The sequence below is a fragment of the Aythya marila genome, assembly GCF_965140915.1.
Source record: "Aythya marila genome assembly, chromosome: 3".
NCBI lineage: Eukaryota > Metazoa > Chordata > Aves > Anseriformes > Anatidae > Aythya > Aythya marila.
Window position 1 is genome coordinate 117,813,600 of NC_139044.1, and position 20,455 is coordinate 117,834,054.

The 20,455-nt window shown below is 45.3% G+C and overlaps 1 protein-coding gene across 2 annotated transcripts in view; it reads right to left on the bottom strand.

The window, feature by feature from the left end:
• FZD3 (frizzled class receptor 3) overlaps positions 1-20,455 on the bottom strand; it is a 51,332-nt gene that overhangs the window by 18,339 nt on the left and 12,538 nt on the right. The window contains exons 1-3 of one of the 2 annotated variants that reach the window (XM_082757785.1): positions 15,644-15,755; positions 6,457-6,653; positions 3,766-4,783 (exon numbers count right to left, since the gene is read on the bottom strand). In XM_082757785.1, the coding sequence (XP_082613911.1) occupies positions 3,766-4,783; positions 6,457-6,641 (1,203 nt within the window). In that variant the 5' untranslated portion in view covers positions 6,642-6,653; positions 15,644-15,755. Of the gene's footprint in view, positions 1-3,765; positions 4,784-6,456; positions 6,654-15,643; positions 15,756-20,455 lie in introns of those variants that run through there. The other variant, XM_082757784.1, reaches the window with a different exon arrangement.

Sequence of the window (20,455 nt, forward strand, 5' to 3'; positions counted from 1 at the left end):
ACAAAATGCCGCTGTGCCTGGAGATCAGACACATGTAACGGTACCTAAATGCACCTCAAGCTTCTTTAACCCTTTTACTCTACTTTTTACCTTATCTCAGATATGTTTGAGAAGAGATTTCTGATGCAGAAGTGAACTTCCAGCTTTTATGGCAACGGGAATTCAGACTGGGCACGGTCCTGGGCTGCCCCTGCCTGAGCAGCGGGGTTGGAGGAGGTGATGTCCAGAGCCTCCTCAACCCGATGGATCCTGCAAAGGGACTGGCCAAAATCCCAGCCCAGCACCTGAATTCGCTACCGAGGCACAGCACGCTCCACCAACACACAAGATAGAAATTGAAAAGGAACAAAGGAAAGCAAAACCAGCAGCTAACCGGGTTAGGATTCAGCCTGAAAAGCCAAGGCAGTATCAACAACATGCTACGAATGGCCAAAATTATCAAAGAAATTGTGATGACAGATAGTCACATTGGACATTTTCTCAATGATAAAGGCTTAAAGCTTGACTCTGCATTAGGAGCAGGCCACCTCTCTCACAAAAAGAACCAGCAGGAGCAGTAGAAAAACACATAATCACACCCAAACAGATGACTAGATGGGATTATTTTGTGCTTGGCTTGCGTCATGCTTCCTTGCTTTCCTCCCTTCCTTCTGCACCTTATCTCAATACCAAATTGTACCGTGCACTTATGAAAAAGATCAAATTTGAGTGATCAGGTCAGAATTTTAAGGCACACAGCCCAGCTACAATGCTGCGTGCTCATGATGGGGGTACTGGGCTCTATAGCTAGGGAAAATTAATTTCATTTTCTGCAGTACAAACTCTTCTTCCTCTAAAACAAAAATCCATTTTTGAGGCCAAGCGTGAATTTCTTTTTTAAGGCACCGAGTGAAAAGTGGGATATCAACAAAAAATTCAGCTTTCATTTGAATATTACTGTGCGGAAAGTAGATTACAAGGCACTGCTTCCCCACCAAGAAAATGAAGGCACTGACCTTGGTGAGATTGGAAGGGGATGGGCTACAACATTTTTAGGCTGCTGTGAGCAGCCTAAAATTCATTTGTGAGCCACACAAATGAATATTTCTGCTAACTACTTACTCAATTTCCCGTTATTCATACTGAAAGATGGATGATCTAACACAGAAACCTTGGTATTTTAAACTCATTGAAGAATGAGTTTAAAATTTGGGTTTACAGGACTTAAAAAACGAGTTTAAATTTGCCCAGGCTGACACAAAACTCAGCTCCCTGAGTTCTTCACTCTCCCAAATGTGTTTAAATCGTTACACATAAAAAAGTGCACATCCCTGCAGTGGGCAAAGTGCACCTCAATTTCTTAATCCTTAGATACACCAAATATACTGTAAATAAACCCAGCCCCTCAATGTACTGGTTGGCTTTTCCTTGCTAAAGGAGACTCGAGGAAACAATAATTCCTCTCCTCGATTTTTGATGGGTCATCCTGGAGCCATCCTTCCCCATCCTTCTTTTGCCTCCCCCAGCACCTCGGAGGGGCAGAGCAGGGTAACACCAGCTCCTGTTTGTCCTCCACCTCCTCCTCCAAGAGGGAATATCGATTTCCTGTCTTTGTGGGGGAATAAAATAGAGATTTATTTCTATGGGTGAGCTTTACGCTGGTCAGATTAATGGAAACAGCAGGAATGGCACGAATCTAATCCTGTAAGGCTGGACAGAAGAACAAAACATTTCACAAAGCAGATGCCTCCCAGATCCAACACCGTGATACGCAGCCAGGTCAACCCAGGAAGCATCCAGGCAGCCAGAAACCCAGGTCAAAGCATAAAGGTATCTTTTTGTTTTCTCCATTTCGGGGGCTATTTAGCTCCAGGTGTTGGAAAACGTGTGCCAATGCAAGGAGCAGATTCCAACTACCACGACTCCATCTAAGCCATGCACGTAAAACTTACTCCCACTGAGAAATCAACTGCTACTCTCTATTTAGGAAAAACTAATACAGAAGCAGCTGCTATTCTAATTACAGGACCCAAAATTCAAATATTTAAAATTAAATATCATCAAGGCTTAAAAAAAAACATGGAGTTATTTTGCAAGTGAGTGATACTCTCTAGAAAGCTTTAAATTTTCCCCTCATTTAGTAATTTATTTTACTTGCACGAACTAAGCATAAAATGATTTTTCCCCACTGCTTTGGAAATTTGTTTTAATTACAAGTCTGGGCAGTGTAATTGGGGAAGCATGTTTAGCTCACACAAAAAAAATTGGATGGGTTAGAAGAAAAATCCTCCTAACACTCCCTCGGCTCTACGGGTCCTTCAACCCAATTTGACGTGAATGAAACCATTATTGTTCTTTTGACTCCTGCTGAGCCATTATGTTAACGGTTTTCCAGAGACCTGGGTAGCATTTTCCTACATGTGTTCATTATTCCACCAGCCAGGATTTGGGTCCTTACACAGCAGAGGTTTCAACGTTTAAAATACTTTTTGTTCTACCTTCTGAGAAAGCAATACGCATTTCAGATTGGTGTATGGGTGGGGAGTTGGAATTAGCTGAGAAAACTCTGTCCCCCTCTTTCCCTCTTTTTAGGCAGCAATCAATTTAACATATTAAAAACTGCAGCAATGAAGAGTCAATCAAGCAAATGAAACTGAACACACCCACTGAGAGATATTTCCTGCCATAAAAATGCTCCCACATTGGATGGAAGAGTCACACCCTAATAAAATTTAACAGAGAAAACAATAAAAAGGGTTAAAAGGTAATAAAAGGATTATTATCAAGCTACATAAACTAAGCCAAACCTTTAAGTGATATTTTATTGCATTAAAATGCGAGCTCTGATGACCCAGCTGGTGTTTTAACTGCTTTAGAGCCAAAATAATAACTTTTTTTTTAAAAAAAAAAAAAAAAAAAAAAGCTTGTGCAGCTATGTACTAGATGGTTGCTGTACAATCTTCCTGAAATAAAGTTATTTTCTGCATCTTATTTGAAAGCATTTAATAAATACCATTCCAAAACCAACTGGCTACTTTGGCTCCAAAAAGGAAAGCAGGATTCAAGTAATTGATACTTCCACAAATACTTCCTTTGCAACAGCACCAACGTAAGTGACATAAACAGGGGACAGTCTGGTATCTAATGCTGTTCCTGTGACAACTCAGTTAAACACAGAGGAGGTACACGTAATTTTCTTTAAAAACCAGCACGGATGAGCTGTAACCTCTGGTTTTCATCAGAAGACATTTCAAGTAAGATTTTATGTTTCTGACACATGCATAGATTGCTTTAAAATGAGCACAGAATTGCTTTAAAATGAGCACAGAACCCGCAGGCTGATCAAGGCAACAAAACCATTACAGGAGCATGAGCACTCAAAAAAGCAGTAAGGAGGCTGATGACAACTGAGCTTAAATGCCAAACTCCTTCCGAGCAGAACTTCTACCACATATCTAAAGGCCAGAAATAAACTCATTAAGACGTGTTCCTGAAGTCGGTTTAAAATAGCATCTTATATCCTGTGTAGGTACCATATGGACCAGAAACTCCAAAGCTATTAGCTATAAAAAGAAGCACCACGCAGCTGATGCAAACCTCCAACTTCCCAGCAATATTGAGTCTTCCAGAAGGCCCAAGACATCATCCAAATACCTTGAGAATGAAAAGAAACTTCCCCTGTAGGAAGAGCAGCACTTTTGAGTTAGGGATGACAATTAAGGCTTAGCATAAAGCCTCAATATCCGGTTTCTGCACTCCTGAAATGTCTCGTATCGATTTTCTCACCTGGTAGGGGCACGGGATGTGATACTCCCTGCAGCGTTCTTGAATCCACGTCGTCTCCCACACACCTCGATAAGCCTGCTCATAGAAATAGCAGCCAATTACAACCAACAGTGGCACGAGGTACAGAACACTGAACACGCCAATCCGGATCATGAACTTCACTAGCTTGTCCTGGTTCTCTTTTTCTAACGGGATTTCAATGCGAACCCGATTGAGAGAGATAATGCCAGCTAGCAGGAGGGAAACTCCGACAACAACATAGAGGCAGAGGGGTGCAAGGACAAAGTATCTCAATGCATCCACATCATAGAGGCCAACAAAACATACGCCGCTAATATTGTCACCTTCAATTTTATTCATTGCTAAGAGGATGATGGTGAGAGTTCCCGGAATGCCCCAGGCACTGGCGTGGAAGAGCAACGCTTTCTTCTCGATCGCTTCGCTGCCCCATTTTGGCACGGCTGCCAAGAACCACGTGATGGTGAGAATGACCCACCAAACACTGCCAGCCATGGTAAAGAAATAGAGCACCATGAAAAGCATGGTGCAAGCTTTGTTGTGAGAGCCCTGGGTCACCGTGGAAGCCTTGTACTGGGCAGGGCTCGATGCGTTACACGCTACTCGGTCTTCAAGCAGAAAGCCAATGAAGAAAATTAACGACACCATCATGTAACAGACAGCGTAAAATATGATCGGTCTTTCGGGATAGCGAAATCTTGTGACATCGATCAGAAAAGTTAAAAAGGTAAACAAGGTAGCAGAAAGGCAGACGATGGAGATCACTCCGATGAAGTAGCGAGCAAAGGAGAGCTCCTCACGACGAAAGTACATATTTGGGCAAGGAGGGGAACAGTCCCGTACCCTCAGGAAAGAGTAACCCAGGTCGGGGTCAATTTTCAACTCTCGAGGACACCAAAAGCCATAATCCCTCTGCACTGCCATTGGGGCCTCTTCTGTGGGCTCCCCACCTAAACTGAGGTCAACGAGGCGAGGATACGGCTCATCGCAATCCGGGAATCTAGAAAGGAAGACAAGAATTATTTACAAGAAATACACACACACTCTGCAAAGCCCAGCAACATCATTTATGTGTCTGCCTTTAGACACACGGACTGGAGAGAAAACAAAGTTAATGCAAATAATGAATGGGTAATGAGTGAAATACCACATTACGTATAAACAAAGTCTAGAACTTATTTTCCCAGACTTCAGTGGATGGTGAAACTACACAAAATAAAACAGAAATAAATGGATAAGGTGCTTATTGGGGCCTTAAGCATAAATGTGAGGATACAAAATCCATCTCAGCAAGTCTCTAAATTTAGGTTTACTGTAAACTCAAATGACATGCTTAAGGAAGAACGACTTTATAAAACATTTTAAACCCCTTCCCTACGCTACTGCACTAGCTATCAGACAGGATAGTGAGCTAGCTAGACCAAAAAGCCAACCTAGCACTGCTACTATCATTAACAAATTGGAATTATGATGAAGATTCTGCTGCAGTTAGGTAAAACTGATGGCAGGCTAAGGTTTGCTGGAGAAGCAGTCCGAAGTTTTAAAGGAGAGACTGGAGGGATTCCACGCATAGCTGCCTCTGCCAGATGTTATCTCCTCAGCTAGCACAGCACAAGCTAAACGTGCAGGTTCCTCTGCCACAGTTCATGTTCTGTCCCTCTAACAGTAACACAGAGAAGCTTTGGTAGCTTTATCTCTGGTTTTGAAATTTCACTACTGGTGTGGGCTGTACCTAAAGGACCCAGGCACCCATTTGGAGCACAGGCTAAGAGCAATCTTTGATCCAGATTATCAGCACCTAGAAGCATCCTCTGACTTAACTCTGTTGCTAAAAGAAGTTTTTCATCCTCTCCTATCAACTGTAAGAGAGACTATTTCTTCCTGACCGTGTTCCTGTACTTTATTAGCTGTTACAGTCACTTATTAGAAAAAAAAGCAGGAAGATATTGCTTTCATTTACACATATATTCTGTTTCAAATAGATTAGAACATCATCAAATCCTTTGCTCACAGAATCAAAGAATATCCTGAGCTGGAAGGGACCCACAGGATCACTGAGTCCTGGCTCCACACAGGCCCACCCAAAAATCAAACCACACGTCTCAGAGAGTTGTCCAAATGCTTCTTAAACTGAGGCAGGCTCAGTGCCGTGACCACTTCCCTGGATTTGTGTAACTTAAAGCCGAAAACGTCTCTCCATATGTGCTCAACAAGAGGTAGAATCTCTGAAAACAGAGGTTTTATATGCTCTGCAAAACCAGCCAGCTTCCCCTTCAGAGAAAGGGGCTATTAATCTCCAGCGTGTGTAACTTTGCAGAACTCTCAGAGGAATTTTGAGCAGTGCCATCCATTCTACTTTGGTACAGCAAAGAAAGCCAGGTCTGCAGATATGGCAAAGAAGAGGAAAACTAGATTGGTAAATTCATTCATTTAATACACACGCACATCTTACAGCAATTGCCTACAGAAATTTTCAATTCATCTCCTGGGCAGATGATAGAAACATGAATTCAGTTTCCTCCCCAGGAAACGAGCTGTGACACAAACGGAAGGGAAAATAAGGGCACTGGTAATGGAACACGTTAAAACTGTCCGTTTTAGTATGATCTGGGATGTTTTATGATCTGAAATGTTGCTCTGGGATCCTGAAAGAAACAAGGCAGGTTTGCTCACCTGGTACACTCCATATCCTCGGGCCACGAGACCCCAAACATCTCCATGAGTTTGGAGCACTCGCTGTATGCCCTTTGACAGAGCCTGCGGCACGGCAGGGTGACGCGGCCGTACTCCATGCACACGGGAGCGTAGAGGGCGCACAGGAAGGGTCGAAAATCTCTGGAGCATTCCAAATTCACCATCGGATGAAATGGCTGGAAAAGAAAAAGGCAGAATTCAAAAGCTTCAGACGGCAGCTTTGTAGAACATTTCAGCAGGAAGCTGTAATTTGACTAATGAGGTGTTAGGGCTTTCACAACCAGAACCTTCTTTTTCTGAACTTTTCCTGCTGGAAGAAGTGATCATCATAATACAGCACTTACGCATTTTTAGGAAGGCAGGCAAGTAAGAAGCCTGGGGACAGTGACAAAGACTCACAAGGGACATTTACGTACTCAATTTGCATCAAAATCGATGGGAATTAGACAGCTAAACACCTCTGAGGATTCAGGCTCAGACTCACACCCTCCAATAAATGTCGCATGCACTTCTTTGCACTGCTTGGTTAAATGACGGACGGCATGAATGGCTAAGTGCTTATTTAGAGGGATAATATGAAGAAAAAAAAATTCAATTGACCAGACCACAATCTGAGGAATATCAGGCAACGCAACACTCCTTCACAGTACAGAAATAAAACACATTGTGATTTTTTCAAATACGATTTTCGTGTCCCTACACAGTAACTGTAAATCCTACCTCTATTCCTTCAATATTTTCATCAGGGCAGCAGAGTGAACTTACAGCAGCTATGCCTCTTTCTACCTAATCAACAGAAATCTCTGAAATGAAAGCTGGAAGGAAATGAATGAGAGCAAAGAAGTGGTGTCTTGTGCTACTCGTTGCCTTGTAGCAGGTTTAAGTCGCGGTGGTAGCGGCGACAGAAGCACTTGGGAGCACTGAGAGAAAATCGATCACAAACAGCCAACGTGTAGCTGCTCTTAAGCATTTCTGAAGGTAAGAAATAAGGAAAGAAATAGAACAGAGACTTGTGACTTCATGAAAAGCAGTGCATGTTGATAATCCATGCTATCTTCTTGTTATCCAGCATGGATTCATTTTGTTCTTATGGCTTCACAGCTCTTCAGGAGGCAATACCTAATTCCCATCTCTGACCACCACCCAAAGCCTTAATATCTTTAGATATTAACCCAAGATCAATTACTTTTTCTGTTAAGGGTTACTACAAAATAGCAAAATACATCAGAACTTACAAGAATAAAACAAAAACCAGAATGAAACGAAGCACTGTAGGGTTGTTCAATGACTCTGCTACCTCCAAAGCACAGAACCAGCAGTGGCCGTCCAGCAAGCCATTTCTTTTCCTTGGCTTGTATTTCAAATAAAGCTTGAAGGGAAAAGGTGACAGTTGCTTGCTCAAGGGCAATACTGCAGGGTAAGCTAACACGAACCCTCTTCCAGATACATTTTTCTAAGCCCATTATGTTGAAACCAGTCCCCTCTCCACAGCCTGGCAAGATTAGCAAGAAATCTAATCTTCAGTCTGCTGCAGTAGCAGAATTGAACCTGCTATATATAGAAAAACCTAAATCTTGCTGCCGCTGAAGAGTAGGCTGTTTTGAGAGCTAGGAAGATTACATTTTTAGCAGCAGTTTCCTGGAAAGTCTTTTAAACCAATTCAACATTTTCTTTCCCCAAACTACAGGGCAGAGCAGACCACCACCAAAGAAAGAGGGCATCTGCTGTGACTATTTGAGTGAGAATTACCAAAAATAGTAAGGCAAAGCTTCACATTTCAGTTCTTTCTTATCTCCTCCTTAAGACTGCCCTTGCAAGAGGGAATACAAGACACAACCACGTTGGGATTTGGTTGAAGTTTGTAAACAGAATTAGTATTTACCAAGCTGATTGAATTCTCTCCGGTGCTGCAGGTTTCTGGAAATGCCGTCACATAACAACGGAGCCGTAACTATTTGGCAATGGCTTACCTGAGAGGCAGCAAAAACCTCTGCAGCTATCGACGAGGAAAAAGGAACCAACAGTTGGAAAGTATTTACATTTACAAGCTCATTGTTACCCACAGAAAACTTTCTCCTTGACTAAATATTTACTCTTTTTTTTTTTTTTTTTTCTTTTTAACGATTTTCCATTAAGATGTTTCCGAAATTTCTCTTTTCCTGCTCTCCCTTGCTAAGGATGTGTTTGGTTTGCACAAAGCTCCCTCCTTTAGGGAGGTGCCAGCTCACCTCAAGGTGTGCATGGGGGAAAGCCACCGCAGGGCAAGGACGAAGCAGGAGGCAGGCTTGAGGGAGCACAAAGGCACCGGCATTTCCTTGCACCCTGCTCCGGGCTGGTGGCTGCTGCAAGGGCCAATCAACCCCAAATTTGTGCAGGATTTGCTGCTCCACCTGAATGCACACATGGGACCTGCTGGGATTAATCCCAGAGAGCTGGCTGGTGTGATCGCAGCACCTCTATCAATTATTTTTCAACAGTCTTGGGAATCCAGGGAGGTCCCAGTTGACTGGAAGCTGGCAGATGTGGTCCCAATGTTCAAGAAGGGCAAGGAAGATCCTTGGGCGTGGAGCTGGGACAGGGCAGGGTCAGGCTGGGGGTGAGGGAAAGGTTCTGCACCCAGAGGTGGTCGGGCACTGGGACAGGCTCCCCAGGGCAGCGGGCACAGCACCGAGCTGTGGAGTTCAAGAAATGTTGGGCCAACGCTCTCAGATAAAGGATCTGCAGAAACTCACTCCCTTCTGGCATGGAAGCTGGGGCTGGGATGAAGATGCTGGAACATCTGAGGTAACGCTGCTGTAATTGAATCTTCACTGGCAAAGTCCCTCGTGCCCCAGAGGGCACGTTAGCTGCACTTAAAGTTCTTTATCCCTGCAAAGAGCAAGTCTGGTTTTGACTATGGTCTTGGCACACTCCTCAAAAGACAGCAGAGACATCCTCACCCCAAACAACACGGAAGAAATCTACTTAAATAGGAATAATTTAATAGGACTGCTCCACAAGTGCTGGCTGTTCTGCTTCCCAGCAGCTCCAGGCCTCTCTCTCTGTTCTGTCTCTTGAACTGCAGGCAGACAAAAACTCTCCTATGAATTATATCAAGTCCCTTTATTTTAAAATCATGGAGAGGCTACACTGGACAACAGAAAAAGGGAAAACTCGACAACCACTCCTTGTTAAGGCCGAGGAAGAGAAGCTTCTTTCAACCAGCACCGTGCCCGTAAGCAGCCTAACTCTAAAATTATCTTACTCCTTCTTTGCAGCTCCCAAAATGAAAAGTCACTTCCATCTACAGATTGTTTTTCACTATTAAAAATGAAGGCAGGGAGATTAAGAGAGGGTTTTTTTTTATGATCTTGCCCGGGGAAGCAGCGCAAATGATGACATTTAGCCCATTCAGCCCCACTCCACTTCGGCTCCTAACAAAAGGCTCTCTGTTCGAGTGGGTTGTGCTTTTGAAGGCTGCCTGTTGAACAACTCAACGTGTGGAGGAAAAGGGAGGAAAAAAAAAGGACAAGAGGAGATAAAACAGCCAAACAAATTTCAACGATTCAGGCCAAGTCCTGGGAGATCCAGGAAAGTGCAGAGATAAATGTTTAAGAAGAGATAAATACCTGTGTTGCTCCTGAAGGTACTTAAGCACTTAAAATAAGCCAGATCACCTAACGGAGTAATGTCTGTGAAGCTGTGCACCCCCTGGTCCTTCCACCTCTGAGAAAAATCTTTATGGTCATGTAAATTCCCTCAAGGCCAGTGACAGCAACTGCATTATGAGCCTGATTTCTTTCAGGCTGAGTCCCCTCGCATCCCTCCCCTGCTCTGCCACGCAGGTGTGTATCAGATAACTCATCACTGCTTTTCTCTGAGCTCTCCACCTTGCAGCGCAGTCTCCTCTTCCCCTTTTCCCCAGAATCTTCTTATTCATCAGCACAGGTCCTTTCACAAATCTCCCTGCTCCCAGCAGCGTGGCCCTGGGTCCTTCTGTCCCTACAGCTCCTGTCTGCTGAAAAGACAAAGCCTGGGCAATGGTTTCATGGCTGTCTTCTGCCAGCGAGCTGAAGTTGCCTGCTTGCCTTTGTTCTTTTGGTTTTCCGGAGGGGATGAAGGGGAAAGGAAAGCCACAGAGATCTGTGCAGGTTCTTCCTCCTGTATACATAGCAAATTCTCTCAGTTGCAAAGCAAGAACAGTAACTCTAGCTGTAACGACAGCGTGGAACCGTGCATTACTGAGACAATAAACCATTCTCTTTATTTTGCTCAGCAGTAGTCACTGAGCTGGCTTGTTATTTGGGAAGTGACATAACTGCAACATTTAAACAGCAAGATTTTGGTGATCCTTCTGTTCTCTGTCCGGTTACATATTCCTTTCTCTTCACACAAAGCTGGCCAGGAAGCATCCTCACAAACTCACAGAAGGAAGGAGGGAAGCTTCCTTCCCTTGGGCTCAGGGGAAAAGAGCAATGCTCTGATGCTCTGACTATCAATTCCTGTTGCAATTCTCCGGTGGCAGCAGCTGCCTCAGGGCGAATCCTGTCTCAGGCCAGCCACAGGATAGGATCTGCTCTGCTCCTTCTGTCCTGATCCACCCCGCTCCTTCTGTCTGTGTTGCCCTGTGTTTGAATTTAGCTTGCTATTCATTAGGAAAAAAAAAAAAAAAAAAAACTTGGAATTGCATCTCAAAGGGCACAGTGCTTCCCAGGCTGCCTCCCCAGCTGGATTTAACTCTTCGGACAACTGCTAGCTTGCCCAAATGTGGTGCTGCCTCCCGTCAGATATCCACATTTCTCATCCAACTAAACAGCTCTGAGAGCAGAGCAGCTCGTGTGGGTGCTCTCCAGAGACTGTTCCAGGCAGAATTGCTTTACCTGAGGCAGTGGCAATTTGTTCTCTGATGGCTCCGACCTCTGCTTGCTCCTCTGAAGCTCACCAGATGTCCTGGAGCCCGCACCCCACAGGTCCCCACGCCGAAGGGATGCCAGCAGGGCCTTGTTCCAAGGCAGTGCCCAGGGCTGAGCAGCTGCTAGAGCCAAAGCTGGATATCAGAGTCCTGACCTAACCTAAGTGGTGCTTCCTAAAAAATGAGGGACTGAAAAGAGCATGAAAACGAGCAGCCAGGTGTGTAAGAGTCCCTTCATTTCTTTCAGAAACAATCCGTGCCTGCTCACCTTGAAGGAATTATGGAAGGGCAGCTTTACTCCACAGATCATATTTTCAAAGGGCAGCAGGCTCATTTATGTGCCAAAGCCTATTTTTAATGCACAGTGCCAAGACAAAGTTTGGGTAGAACACAGCGTCGTGTACACTCAAAGCTGACCTCACCATCAACTTCCTTGTCTGGAGAAATGCAGTGTACTTTTTATTTTAATCTTTACAGAGTGATGCAGGCATGAAAAGCAGAACGGGGTCACAATTCTGGCCACTGCTCAGCACGGATAAAGGAGAGTCACACATTTTCTGTGTGAACTGTTACAAACCTCCTATCCCACAGCCCCTGATATCCCACCTCGCCTACTTTGATGTGAGCTCAAAAACTCTGTTTGCAATGAGGATTGTTTTAACTTACTCCTAAAAATAGATGTCCCTACTAAATAAGGTATCGAGTCATTCTAACGCTAAAAATGCCAAGAAATGAGTGTGCTTGGAGATTATATGTTTCTCGTGTTATAGACTGATCCAATCACCCCGTTATTCACTTTAAAACCTAAGTCCAATTATTTCACCTGGCTTACTCGTGAGAGGGCAGCAACGATGCCGAGCACCCTAAGCTTCCTGGGCTTGAACAGACAGCTGAGGTCGGTTTCTCAACTACAGGAAAAAAAAGATATAGATGAAAGTAGTTAAAGGACAAAAAATGACATCAATCTCTGTCTATATGACTAAAAGGCAAAGCCATCTGTTCCTGTTCTTTAAAGAGGTCTCCTGCTTCATTTTAAATTCTGAAGTTCCTTTGGAAGACACTGGGAAGACGGCATCCATCTGTCAAACCGCACTTCTCCTAAATGTGATCTTTCTGTTTAGGAGCTGACGAATGCAGATGGGTGGTCCTGGAACCGATTTCCATTTGCAAGAAGTGTTAGTTTTTATAAGACAGCTGAGACGGCTCGGACTTCCTCCTTCCTCTCCATATGCCTGCTGTGACGGGCTTGGGAGAACTCCAAAAAATTACAGAGAAATAAATCCGCAGCCCCTTGGCCAGTGTTTTAGGCACCATTAAGACAAGACACTGTTAAGCACACTTTGCCTAGACAAGCGAGAGACTATTCGGCAGGAGCCGTAAGCCCTGACAGAACCATCCCTCCAATTTAAATAACACATTTCTGTATCCTGTGGTTGCAAAGACAACCTTCCAAGTACAAGCTGAGCGCGATTGATGCTTTGATGCCCGCCGAAAAATGCTCCCAGTGCTGTTGTCACTGTGGGAAGGAGAAAGAGATCCATTATGAGAAGTGGAGCAGTAGTGATAACAACTTTTTCCTTCTCTCATCTCTGCCACTGCGGCCTGATCTGCACGTCAGGGACTCACCAACTCCTTCTGCCAGCTGCAGGGAGGTCTGTCTCCTTGAAGAGCAGCAGGATAAAAACACTCCAAAATTTATCTTGCTGAGTGAAGGAGGGAAAAGGTTTGGTATCGAGGTCTGTGAGAAGACTCGACGCTAACTCGAGAGCGCACAATGGATTCGGTAGCAAGATCAAGTCCTTGAGAGCTTATAAGAAGGGAATTTCTAAAAATAGGGGGCATGAGAAGAGATAAAGGCATAGCCAAGCTTCAAAAACCCAGTCGGAGTAGCTTCACCTTTTTGTTTTTACTGCCAGAATGACAGCATCTGCCACCTAACAGCCACCACAGCCCCTGCAGAATAAAATTAGGCAAGCTGGACTTTTAAAATACAACATAACCAATGCTGAATTCTCCTTCAATTCAAGACAAGTTACTTTCCTTTCTCAAAGGCTTGATGGTTTTTACTACTTCATGTGTGATTCTGCTAGCCATGATTTCATACAGAGCAGAACATCTCAGAACTCAACATTAAGGCCAACGCAAAGCACAGGAGGATTAACGTGTTTTCCGCTGGGATGAGAATGGGAGAAGACTTCTGTTTGCCTAATTCCGACACCCAGGCCAAAGTGCTTCTTGACAGACTAATGAGGGGAATCCGTGGTGTGCCGACTGCCCTAGGAGGGACCGTGCGCTGTGGGGCTGTCATCGCCGCTCTCCTACACGGCTGTGAAACGAGGACAAATTCGAGTTGTCACCTCGGGCGCCTCAGGGTGCAGTTTCACAGCAAGGCCAAGTTAATTGACCCCCTGCCCTTTCCCCTGCCTCCTATATCCTGCCCTGGGTTTAAGATTGGTAGGAACTGGCCATGAAACTCACCTCAAAGCCCCGCGTGCTGCCTTTGGACCAGCAGTAGTGTGAAAAGTCGGGATAAGGTCCTGAATGAGGAGACCTGTGAGTGTTGGCATCTAAATATTCTTCCTGTAGTCCCGGGATGCTTTACAATATATTCCGGGTTGATCAATTCATGCTTTCTAAGGGTAGTTTTTTGCTGCTTTAGCACCTTAATAACCTTACAGGAGGTGTGAAATGGAGATGTTACTGGAGGAGGAGCAGGGCACAGCTAAGCTGACCTTATAGCTCGTTAACATCACACCCTGAGCTCTGGTGCTGAAGACATCCAACATGTTCACAGCCACCTATAACAGAGTTTAAGTGCCCTGGAGCCAGCTGGACACAGAAGATGTTACAAGGATGTGTTTAAGGCAAACCCCTGAGTTTTAGATCATTTGCTCCACGAGACAGAAGACAAAGACTTCTCGCTGTGGCTGAGAGTGAGTGCTGACACTGCTAAAACCCAGCAGCACAACCTTCTGCAGGCAGGAGGCTGCAGGGAAAAACACACCAGATGAACTCAGGAAGCGATCTGCTACTCCCCTGGTCACCAGGCTGCTGTGAACATCCTCCCACAAAACTCCCCTGCTGGCCCAAACAGCAGCTTTCACACACGAAAGCAGGAATTGCCATTCCAAAGCTCTCACGCCTCGCCTGCCCACATGGGATGTGCACCCCACCATAGGTTAAATGACATTTTATTCCTAGAAAGGTCCACCATAAATCTAACCCCAATACTTCTTCCAATGCCTTGCAATACCCACTAAGACTATTCACTGATTTGCAATGTACTATTATGGAAAAAAAACACATTTGTCACAAGTAGCCATGCCAAAGGGATTTCCTTTTGGCTGCCCATGGTGAGAACTCTCCTTGGCTCTGCCCAGTATTTATTGTCCAAATTGAAAACCAAAAAGCACTCAGGTAATACAATAAAGCCTCTTTAAAAATGGAAACGTGAGGGTTTTTTGGAATATAACTCAGAAAGAAACAGAGCATGACACCGATCCGATCCAGCTATGTATAAATAATAGGATGCAAAGTGAAATAAGAACGTAATCTGCTGGATTAATACCCTAAGAACTGTTCTGCACAGCAAACAAAACCCATCTATATGCATGCTAATATTTTAACAGCTGCGTCTCAATCTAACATTACAAGCCATCTGTTACATCTACATACCAGCAAAAATACACGCACACGGAGACACATCAACAGTTGGGGAGCAGAGATTCACATCTCTGGGCCTCAAAATTAAGGCTATTTCAGAGAGTATCATTTAAAACGTGCTGTCTGCTAGCTCAGCAATGCTTTTCTTCTCCTCTCAGTGAATTTGCAGGAAGGCCAGGCTGTCGGGGTAGGGCAGGGGCTGCTCTAAAGCTCAGCAGGCTGCTTCGTGCGCACCAGCGGCGCGGGGCGGTTCTCACGGCGGCGGGGTCACGCTCTGCGGCCCTGCCTGCATTTATCACAACGGGATCCAGCCCAAAGCAGGCTGGGCTGCCTCCTCGTCAGCTCAGCAGCTCCTTCTGCCTCATTTTAGGATCATCAAGCCCTGTCTCGTGCCCCAACTACGTGCTGACAGTACTTTGATCAGGAGGATTCTCCGGGGATAGTGTGGTGGTGATCACTTCAGCCAGCTTCTTAACCGGAGAGGAGGAAAGCTGTAGTTGGTGGTAGCCTTCACGTGCGTTAATTGCAGAGATATTGGATGATCTAGATAAAATCTAGATTTTATTTAGGAAATCTGAATGATTGATTAGGAAAAAAAAAAAGGAAACAAACCTGCCAGGGGCTCCACGTGCAGCTCTCCTGCGCTGCATGGCCATGAGTCCAACGCCAACAGCTGGAGGTGACCGAGCGAGCTGAACTTCTGGAGCAGCTTCTACACGTTAGTATTCCGCACAAAATTTGTCCTGTGTGCTACCTGGACAACTGGACTCCAACACTGGGAAAATTAGGTGGCATTTGTGGAAGGTTTTGGTGTCTGAAAACAGAGCGTGTGTGTTCTGAGCGAGTCTACAGCGAGTCTGTGTGTTATGGTCACTACTGTGACTCTGGTTGTTCTGATCAAGCACTGAATCCATTTATTAGGATATTTCTATTAATTTTTTTTAAGCTTTTTAAAGAGATCGTCCATCCCAACCTCTTACGTGGTTTCAGAGGTGCAAGAGGGCTCCAAATGGGCCTGTTGCCTCAGCAGACAGTAATAAAGAAGAGAAACAGCCTGAGAAACCCTCAATTTACTCCAATGTATGAAATGAAAATCGATTTCTGGTCCAAATGGAAGCCTGAAGATAATTACTTGGTGACTTTAATTTTAATAATTAACTGCTTTTTAAAAACACGTCGGAGCATAGCAGCTGCAAATTAAAATTTGAGATTCACCGGGGGACTCTACCCCTCCTACTCAGCGCTAAGTTAATGAGGTCACAAATGAACCCTACAGGGGAGGACAGGGAAAGGGAATTGGAAAAAACCTGCAGTTGTACAAACTTAGCAGCTTGCTGGCCCAATTCGGAAAGCCCGGACAAAACTGTCCCATTAAGCCTCAAACCAGGCTCCCCAAGTTGATTTTTCCTCCCCACAGTTAATAATTCACAAGATAAATATTTGAGAGAATTCCCACAGTGCCTCTGCTTATTTGTTTCTGCGGCACCCTAAAAGCACGCCTGCTTCTCTCAAAACGGATTAAGCAATATTTTGCCCTCAAAGGTCCAGGAGTTTCTCCATACCTTCGTGCCTAGTTCTCTGCACCACCATCAGCTTTGGGAAGGGCTGCTCCTACAGCATACACCGCACGTCTTTGAAACACTTTGGCCAAGCAGGACAAGACATAACACAGTAATAAGATTAACGAGGCAGTGGGTGGAAAGAGGGGACACAGCTGGATGGGAATGAGAAGAAAAAAGGATTGCCTGGCTACTTGGTGAGCTCCCAACACTGGGGATGCACCCAAATTCTTGCTCAGTTAAACAGAATAAAGAGGAGCAAATATCTGCAAGAATTTATTGGTGCAGCAGCACATCTTCAAAAAGCACCTCAAACAGAGAACTACGCTCACAAGCACTGTAAATGTACTCCACGTGTCAGGTTCTGCACAAAATTTACTTGCAGGGATGTTTGTAGCTAGGGAATATGTGCAGAACAGAGTAAGTGGGATCAGACTATAAAAGAGAAGGTCAGCTAACTGGGAAATGCTGCACTCAATTGCTGGGAGATGCAAGCAAACGAGGCTGATGCAAGAGACAAGAGGGGGTAAGCGTGTTTTCCCACTGATTGCCTGTTGGAATAATTGCCTGATGCTGCAAAATCCCTTTTATAACCCTCTGTATTTAAAGGGATGGAAAATTGCATCACATGAAGACGAGGCACCAAGGCACAGGGCTCTGAGCAGGCAGACCACGGTGTAAGTGCTGCTCACCTGGCTGCTGGCTTGAGACCTGCCAGAGGGTGTCAGAGGGTGCTGCTGCTCTGCAGGACCCTGAGAAGGTCGCCCAGCACAGCTGGGAGCCCAGATCCCTTTGTCTCTTCATCCTCACAAGGAGCAGGACAGGGGATAGGAGCATACTGATGTGTTTATTAGCGTTTTGGGGTGAGCTCTGCTCAGCTGCCCTCCGCTGCTTTCACTCACGCTTACCTCCTGCTGCCTCCAGCATCACAGATGAGGGATGGACACGGTGCAGATGCGAATTGTGCCCTCAGATCCATCACGCTGACTCCTCTCTGGTGGGCACTACAGGTTATGCCAGAGGAATCCGCCATCCCTGTAGGAGCTGCAGATCTTTTACAGCCCTGCCTTCAATTCAGAGCCCCTTTCGAGTCCCCTCCGTGACCCTGGCTCCTAACAGCAACTAGTCCTGAGCAGGGAGGGGCAACAAAGCCCGAGCTGTAGCAGCCTGGAAGCCCATTCCTTGCAGACAAAAGCAACTGCCTCCTGTGGTGTTGGGGAAAAAAAAGTAACTGATGGATCTGAAGCATTGTGTTGGCTTTTTGTGATGCCGCTTAATTAAGGTTACTCCGAGTAACAAGAACAATTTGCCTGTGGTTTCAAATAAGGATAAGGAAAATGTCTGTGATTTTGTTATTTTTCAGAGGGAGATTTTTCAGCACTTTAGCTGCCAGGTTTTGTAGAAGTGCACTTGGAGGACAAGTTTTCAAATCAGGCCATTTAAGTGATATTTCTTCTACAAGAGGTAAAAGCTATTTTCCTCTAAGAACCACAGGCTTGGTCATTTGAAAAGCCAGCGTGGAAAACCTGAAGCCAAAGGAACGCCATTGTTCTTTAATTAAAGTTTGGTATAAATGGATTTGTTCAATAATAAATTTCATACGCTGATAAAACATCAGAAAGGCACTTAATTAGTGTGTGACATTGTTTTCTTGACACGTTTTTGTTACTGACAATAAGCACCAAGCCTGAAATGGAAGGCCAAGCTGTACCTGCAGGGCAGACTGAGGTAACATCTCCACACTGCACCTGCCCGGGTCAGACACTGGTGCTAAAACAGTGCCAGGAGCTACCCAGGGAAAATAAAAGGATTCAGATGCATCAGATAAAGGATAGTACGATCCACTGACTGCATATTCAAAGAAATGCATATTCAAAGATGTTTTCAGGGAACGCATTCAAATATGAACGATGGATTAGGGTCAGGAGAGGGGAAAACAGCTGGGTGCACGGCTGGTCAGAATCGTCTCGCTGGGTTTAATCACAGAATCACAGAGATCTGAGTCAGGAGAGACCCACAGGGCTCATTGAGTTAAAGATGTCATGTTTGTGGCAGCGAGAAGCTTCTGTTCCATAAATCGAGGAACACAAACAAGCCCACAGCTGACAGCACCTCCTAAAAGCTACATTTTGGGTTTCCACAGCATGCGGCTGAGCTACAAGGAGCCTTCCTTCCTTGTTCAAATCCCATCCAGCCAGGCCTTTGTGCTGCTCCTCTCTTTTCAAATTTCCTGCCCCGTTACCAGGGCAACCCCTGGCTGCTGAGCGGGGCCGGGGGGACCGGAGGCAACGGGACCATGGCCACCCGGGGCGAGACGAGGCTGTTTCAGAGCCAAGGGAAATGAAACCTCACAGATGAAAATGATTCCACCACTGCTCGGATGTTAAGCCGATGTAATTGCTTCAAATCAGCAGTCTCAAATGCAGCTGAAGTGTTTCATGCTTCTGGAAGGATGCTGAATCCTCCCCGTGATGTCAGCGGGCTCTGATGGCACCCTCAGAGGTTTCCCGGACACCTGGGAGCAGCACGGCTTCAGGGATCTCAATCCCACACGTGTAAGCAGTCTTCAGCAAGGCTTGAGAGATGTGGAGGAGCGAGTCCAGGCCTTGAGGATACTGCAAGAATGGGGTTACCCACTGGCATGATGCTCACAAGCAACATAAAAACCCAGGGTGGGCACACTTTTGTTCCTTCGCCTCCTAAAACAGACAACGGGAGGATGAGGAGGGTTTATAAAACCCCAAATGAGGCTGAAAGGAACAGCGTGGTCCTGTTCGCTGCGTCCACAGCACAAAAAGGCAGGGCACAAAAGCAGCGGGTGGGCTGTCTGAAAGGAGAAAGCCAGCAGCAGCCAGCTCCTGATGAAACATCTTTAACTCACCCTTTGCCACTGACTGCTGAAGATATTTGAGGGCCATACAGGTTGAGGAAGACAAGCAACAAATCCGCAGGATGGGATGAAGCACGGGTGTTGGCACATTTGTGAATTTAAGCAAATTTATCCTTGAATTTTAAAAACCTGCTTTGATAAACCCTTCTCACGCTGCAGAACTCAACAGCTTTGCAGCCACCCAGGAACATCCCACTGATGGAAAAATGACTCAAACCCTGGGAAGGCCTCCTAACTTTCTCTAAAAATCACCACGAATCACTCAAAAACAAGTGAGAAAGATGCAGCCACAGCAGCAAGACAAACTAAAAAATTTATGACAACTTCTTTGGTGTTTAGGTTATTTTATACTTAGTCTCATCCTGTCGGCCTGCTGTGGCTTTGTTTTTGAACCCAGCCATCCTGTAACTGGAATCATCACTGCACACTAGAGAAAATAGGGAGAGAAACACCACTTCCAAGCGGCGTGCAAAATTAGAAGTCCACGCTAGCCTCACAGCTTTAAACAAGTCCGGAGTGGTTTACATCACTGCCAGCTTCTCACAGGGAGAAACACGCTCAGGAAGAGCGCTAAGTCAAAAGGACAGAACTAAAGAGCTTTCAAGCTGGTATGTCAGCGAACAAGTTGGGCTTGAAATGCCTAAATAACCTCAGGAGAATGTAGGGGGGGAGAGAAAGGGCTTGGTAGGGAGGTGGGCTACAAGGAAGAGGTGATTCCCTGCTGAGGGATGCTCCAAACCCTACCCACAGGGCACAAACGTGGCTTTTGTCCCGCTGCAGCTGCCCCATGGAACCAGATGATTTTATTTAAGGTAGAGAAAAAAAGATGGGAATGAGTGACCACTCCTGTGGGAGGAGATAAATATTAAGACCAATATTCCCTTAATGCTCTGCCATGACATTCTTTTGCCTTAGAGGTCATACGTGCACGTGGAAAGCTACAATTGGCCAAAGCACCCTGTCATCTAGCTATGC